Raw genomic sequence first — 6,425 nt, forward strand, 5'->3', positions numbered from 1 at the left:
GACCCCCCCAGGGGGGTCCGGGCTGCAGGGGGGAGCCCGTCCCGGGGGCTGGGGGACACGGGTGGGGTCCAAACAGGAACGATTCTGCTTTTGAAGGGGTTGGAAAACAGAGGGGTTTCCAAGCAGCTGCTCAGCCTCGTGTCACCCACCTTCTGAGGGGGGTTACCTGGGCAGGTGGGACCCTGTCTGGATGTGTCCCTGCCTGTCAGTGCCCTCATGGGCAGGGGTTGGGGCTCAAAGACTTTCCCCCCCCCACCCTGGAGGGACGTTTCCCACTCCTGGCTGGGATTTGTTCCCCTTCCCAGCGCGCCAGGGGGGCAGCAGGAGGTGGGGGCTGGTGGTGCCACCACGGGCTGCGTGTCCAGGCAGGAGCTGGTGGCATCACCTGGTGTGGAAACCCCGTCCAGGGCACGTCAGGGTGTCCTGGGCAGGGATGTCATCACCCTCCTGCCTCCCTTACCCAACTGGATTTGTCACCAAGGGGTCAAGCGCGGCTCCAGCTCCCAGCCCTGGGCTCCCGGTGTCCGTGTTGCTCCCACTGCTGATCCCAGTGGAGCGGGATGAAGCTGCTGGTTTCTGTCACCTTCCTGGCCGTGGTGGCACTGGGACACCCTGACCCTGCTCTGGACTGGCACTGGAAGCTCTGGAAGAAAACCTATGGCAAGGAATATCGCCACGAGGTACCGGGATCCCGGGGAACGGGGTGCTGGGCTCCCAACCAAGGTCCCTCCCAACCAAGGTCCCTCCCAACCAAGGTCCTTTCCAACCAAAGCCTCTTCCCACCAAGGTCCCTTCCAACCAAGGTCCCTTCCCACCAAGGTCCCTTCCAACCAAGGTCCCTTCCCACCAAGGTCCCTTCCAACCAAGGTCCCTTCCCACCAAGGTCCCTTCCAACCAAGGTCCCTTCCAACCAAGGTCCCTTCCCACCAAGGTCCCTTCCAACTCCAACCCTGCTGCTTTGGGTTGAATTGTGGGATCCCAGGTTGGAAAGGGCCATCAAGGGCCCCCAGGTGGTGGTGGCACCACGGTGGGTGCTGCTCTGGTGTGACCAACCACTGCAGTGGGGAGAAGACCTTGGTTCCCAGGAGGGGTGGTTTGGTGGGGGGCTCCTAAGCACCTGTTTGAGGGGTGGGATGGGGTGAACCCAGGAGGTTGGGTTTGGTTTCAGGTGGAGGAGGGGAACCGGCGCGTCATCTGGGAGAAGAACCTGCGGCTGGTGACGCTGCACAACCTGGAGCAGTCCCTGGGGCTCCACTCCTACCAGCTGGGCATGAACCACCTGGCAGACATGGTAGGTACTGCCCAGGAGGGGTTGGTCAGGGCCTTTAATTACCAACAAAGTCGAGTTAACAAGGAATAGAAGTGGGTCAGGGGTGGGAAACCAGCCAGGAACCCTCCCCAGCCCATCTTCTGTTCGTGGCCTCCAGCCCCCATGGACAAACTGCTCCAGTGTCCCTGGGTTTGTGAGGGAACAGCTCCTGAAGGTGGCACTTGGGTGTGGGACCTGGACCCCATCATTAGAGATGTTTGCAAACTGTCCCTCTCTGCTGTCCCAGGGTTGTGGTGTTGGGCAACAGCAGCTTGGAGGGATGTTGGGTTGAGCTTCGTGTGTCCTTTTTCCTGCCCTTCCTGGTGAAAGGCTGGAATGTAGGTGTAGAAAAAGAACCAGCCAAAGATTCCCCAAACCTGCTGATTCCTGGAGCTCAGAGTGTCCCACCTGCCTCACACCCAGGGTAGGACTCCTGAGAGACAAGGACATCATGGGATGGGTTGGGTTGAAGGGACCTGAAAGAGCATCCAGGTCCAACCCCCCCATGGGCAGGGACACCTCCCAGCAGCCCAGGCTGCTCCAAGCCCCATCCAACCTGCCCTTCAACACCCCCAGGGATGGGGCAGCCACAGCTTCCCTGGCCAACCTGGCCCAGGCTCTCCCCACCCTCACACTCCACAATTCCCTCCTCAGCTCCAACCTCCAGCTCCCTCTCCCACTTTTCATCCCTCCCCCTCATCCCATCCCTCCCTGCCCTTGGCCCAAGTCCCTCCCCAGCTTTCCTGGAGCCCCTTCAGGCCCTGGAAGCTGCTCTAAGGTCTCCCTGGAGCCTTCTCCTCTCCAGGCTCAACACCCCAACTCTTTGTCTTTTCTTTTTCCTTTCTCTTCCCACCAGACCAGGGAGGAAGTTGAGGCTCTGCTCACAGGGCTGAAGGTTTCTCCTCAGCTGAAGGTGACCTCCCAGCACCCACGGCAGCCGGGCAGCCCCGTCCCAGACACCATGGACTGGAGGGAGAAGGGATGTGTCACCGAGGTGAAGAACCAGGTGAGAAGTTCTCTCTGGGTCCTCTCCAGGTCTTGGCTCCACGGGGGAGCACCTGAACATCTCTGGGGGCTTTTCACAGGGTTCGTGTGGCTCGTGCTGGGCCTTCAGTGCTGTGGGAGCCCTGGAAGCCCAGGTGAAGCTGAAGACTGGGAAGCTGGTGTCCCTCAGCCCCCAGAACCTGGTTGACTGTTCCACCATGTACGGGAACAAGGGCTGCAGTGGGGGCTTCATGACCAATGCTTTCCAGTACATCATTGACAACGAAGGCATCGACTCGGATGAGTCCTACCCCTACAAGGCTCAGGTGGGTCTCAGAGCTCCACAGCCTGTGGAACCTGCAGAGAAATATGTGGAACCTGCAGAGAAACACATGAGGATGGAAACCATGTGGGGATTCATTCTCCTCCCCTGCCCGGACACCCTTGTCCTCTCCCACTGATTCCCTTCTCCTGGTTTCCACCAGCCTCGTGTTACCTTCTCAGCCTTTGCAGCTGATTCTTTCAGGCCCAGGGAAAGGACCTTTAAACTTTTGTTTCCCCCCCCCCAGTAGGTGAATGACTGGGCTGGGAACCAGAATTTCCACATGTTTAGTTCTACGTCAACCATTGGGCAACGTCCTCCATGGCAGGGAAAAATGGGGCAGGAATCCTGGGCCCTGCTCTTGGCTCTCCCTGTTGTTCCATCTTCTGGAAAACAGGATGTTGGTGTTTCTGCCATCCTGGTGGGCAGAGGGAACGGTGGATGAAGTTCAGACTCTTGGTTTTCTCAAAAGTTGCCCCAAAGAGAAGCTCTCTGAGCACTGGGGGGGAGGTCGTGAGGGAAGAACCATCAGAAAATAAAGATCCTCTTGATGGCTGAGGATGAGAGATGCCCAAAGTGACCCAGGGTCCTGGAGACATGGTCTGTGGAAAGGGGTGGAAGGAACCACAGCTCCATCCAAGACAGAAAAGTGGATCAGAAGTCCCCAAACCTGCAGCTTCAGCAAAGAGATGAAAAATGGGTTAAACATCTTGGGGTGGGGAGGATGAGGAAGTGAGAACTGTTTCTCTAGGGAAGTGCTGGGGCTGTTGTCCTCAGAGGGTTCTAGAAAAAAGGCAGAAGATCCTGTTGAAATGGTTTGGCTGCCATTGTGGGGGGAGTTGAGGTTCTCCAGGTCCTTCCAACCACTTTCCATGGAGCCCCACGTGTAGGAAAACGTTGGTCAAAGGAAACATGAGGGGTGGGGTGGAAAAGGGCTGATAGAAAACATGTACCTGAAGGTCTGGAGATGCTCCTGGTGGATTCCTCAGGCTCCTCAACTCCCCTCTTGTTCCCACCAGAACGGGACCTGCCAGTACAACGTGTCTGCCCGGGCTGCCACCTGCTCCAGGTACGTGGAGCTGCCCTACGCCGACGAGGAGGCCCTGAAGGACGCGGTGGCCAACGTTGGACCTGTCTCTGTTGCCATCGATGCCACCCAACCCACCTTCTTCTTGTACAGGTCAGGTACGTCCTTTCACCCTGGAGATCTTCCTCGTGGCCTTCTGGGTCTTTCTGCTTAGGGAACCTGGGGGAATTTGGGCAAGTTGGGGGTTAATTCCAGGCTGGAGGTGTTAATGTGGATTTGAACTGGGAGAGGGAGCTGGAGGTTGGAGCTGAGGAGGGAATTGTGGAGTGTGAGGGTGGGGAGAGCCTGGGCCAGGTTGCCCAGGGAAGCTGTGGCTGCCCCATCCCTGGGGGTGTTGAAGGGCAGGTTGGATGGGGCTTGGAGCAGCCTGGGCTGCTGGGAGGTGTCCCTGCCCATGCAGGGGGTTGGATCTGGATGAGCTTTAACTCATGGAATGGTTTGGATTGGAAGGGACCTTAAAGATCACCCAGATGATCTATTAAATGATCTTAAAGGTGGCTGCTCCATCCCTGGAAGTGTCCAAGGATTTACTGTGGGTTTTGGAGCAGCCTGGGCTGGTGGGAGGTGTCCCTGCCCATGCAGGGGGTTGGATCTAGATGATCTTTCAGGTCCTTCCAACCCAACCCATTCTATGGTTCATGAATGTGGCAAAACCTGCAGCAGTGACACTGCTGAGGGTTGATGTTGGCTCCCAGCTGAGCCTGATGACACGTGTCCCCACTCCCTCTCCTGCCCAGGGGTGTACGATGACCCCCGGTGCTCCCAGGAGGTGAACCACGGCGTGTTGGCCGTCGGCTACGGCACCTTGGACAACAAGGACTACTGGCTGGTGAAGAACAGGTACAGGCTTGACCATCCACCACCAAACCCACCACCCGTGTCCTCTCCAGCTCATGGAGAAAAAAAAAAAAGGGGGGATTTAATTTTCCTCCTTCTCTGTCTCCTTGTTCCCTCTCCCAAAAGCTGGGGTGTGCACTTTGGGGATGAAGGCTACATCCGCATGGTGAGGAACCAGGAGAACCACTGTGGCATCGCCAGTTACGCCTCTTACCCCCTCATCTAGATGGACCCAGAAGCTCTGGAGCGTTGATGGCTTCACCACAACCTCTGGGCAAGGGCTCTGGTGAAGCCACCAACCCTCACATGGATCCATTGGCTTCGAGAATCATTTTCTGGCTCAACGTCCCTCAGTTGGCTCAGCCCGTCCCGTGGGGTGGGAGGGAGACCTTTCCATGGGAGGATGTGGGAACATGATTTACAGGCTCCAAGTGACTTCTTTTTTTGGGGGGGAAAAAAAAGGGGGCTTTTTCAGAGTAAAACTATGATATTGATGGTTCGAAGAGAGATGGTGGGACCTGCTCTGCACCTGAGGGTTGGGTCCTGCTCCTGTGAGGTGGATCTCGTGTCACGTTGATGGAATTTGCAGAATCTCTTTCAACAATAAACGATTGATTTTTGCTCTCCCAAAATCCCAAGTTTGGTTTCTGAAGGGGTGGTGGAAAGAATTCCAAGGGGAGACTTTCCCTCCCTGGCACCCACCCTGAGGACCTCCCAGAACCTCCCACCGAGGGATGTTTCTCTCCAAACGATGCCCAGAAGTTTGGGAATGGAGGTTTTGGACCATCTGGGAAGAGAAAGGAGCTGATCCCCGTGGTGAGAGGTTTGATGTCAGTGCTCCAGGTGACGATGCCCAAACCAAAAAGCTGGAGGAGCTTCAGCTCCATCACACCCAACATCTCCAGCCACCACCAGCAGGTTCCCAACAGGGACAACAAAACCCCTCCCAAGGAAGAAGCTTCTCCCGTGAAACCTTTGGCTTCACCACCTCCCTTCACCACCTCCAGGGTGTCCCACAGGCTTCAGAAACCAAACCCCTCGTTCTGTTTTGTTTCAGGGGAACATCCCAGGGAAGGGTTTGTCCGCGGGCGCCGGGCTGGGGAGCCACTGCCACCTTGGGGGAGGTGGAGGAACTGGAGAAGTCCCCAGCTCCGAGGTGACACTCGATGTCCACAGCTGGTTGCCCTTCCCAGCTCTCCAGGTAGGTTACTGGTGGTGGTGGTGGGGGTTTTAACCCTTTTGCCTCCTACAAACCTTATAGACTGGAGACACCGACTGCCCGAGATCTCTGAGGACCAACGAGCTCCTGTGGCTCCAGCTCTGCCCTTGGAAAAGGACCAAAACCCCTCGTATCCTCACCAAAACCAGCAAGCAGAGAAGAGCTGATGGGGTCAGGAACCTCATGGAACCAAGTGGGAAGGAAACGAACATCTGGACGTAACACAAACTGGGAGGGAACTGGGAAGGAGCTGGGGACATGGGGAGGTTTCTCACAGGGTGGGTGGAGGTGTCAAGGGGCTCTTGGGGGTCCTGGGGTGCTCAGCAGGGTTACTGGGAGGGTCTCAAGGGGGTTCTGGGGGGTCCTGAAGAGCTCTAGGGTGTGCTGGGGTGCTCAGCAGGGTTACTGGGAACGGGGAGGTTTCTCAGGGGGTGCTGGGGGGTCCTGAAGAGCTCTAGGGTGTGCTGGGGTGCTCAGCAGGGTTACTGGGAGGGTCTCAGGGGGTTCTGGGGGGTCCCGAAGAGCTCTAGGGTGTGCTGGGGTGCTCAGCAGGGTTACTGGGAGGGTCTCAGGGGGTTCTGGGGGGTCCTGAAGAGCTCTAGGGTGTGCTGGGGTGCTCAGCAGGGTTACTGGGAGGGTCTCAGGGGGTTCTGGGGGGTCCTGAAGA

At 57.5% G+C, this 6,425-nt stretch overlaps 1 protein-coding gene across 2 annotated transcripts; it reads left to right on the forward strand.

Annotated features, from left to right (window-relative positions):
• The first annotated feature begins 560 nt into the window (after window positions 1-560).
• CTSS (cathepsin S) lies at window positions 561-4,765 on the forward strand. Of its 2 annotated transcripts, XM_009993663.1 has the most exons (7): window positions 561-680; window positions 1,169-1,291; window positions 2,166-2,315; window positions 2,395-2,619; window positions 3,635-3,800; window positions 4,440-4,542; window positions 4,666-4,765. In XM_009993663.1, exons 1-7 carry the CDS (start codon window positions 561-563, stop codon window positions 4,763-4,765), a joined length of 987 nt encoding a protein of 328 aa, XP_009991965.1. The 2 variants fall into 2 exon arrangements, with proteins under 2 accessions (XP_009991965.1, XP_009991966.1); XM_009993664.1 differs by lacking the exon at window positions 2,166-2,315.
• Window positions 4,766-6,425: the final 1,660 nt, after the last annotated feature.

This window comes from Chaetura pelagica, unplaced genomic scaffold, assembly GCF_000747805.2.
Source record: "Chaetura pelagica isolate M959 unplaced genomic scaffold, ChaPel_1.0 scaffold903, whole genome shotgun sequence".
Taxonomy (NCBI): domain Eukaryota; kingdom Metazoa; phylum Chordata; class Aves; order Apodiformes; family Apodidae; genus Chaetura; species Chaetura pelagica.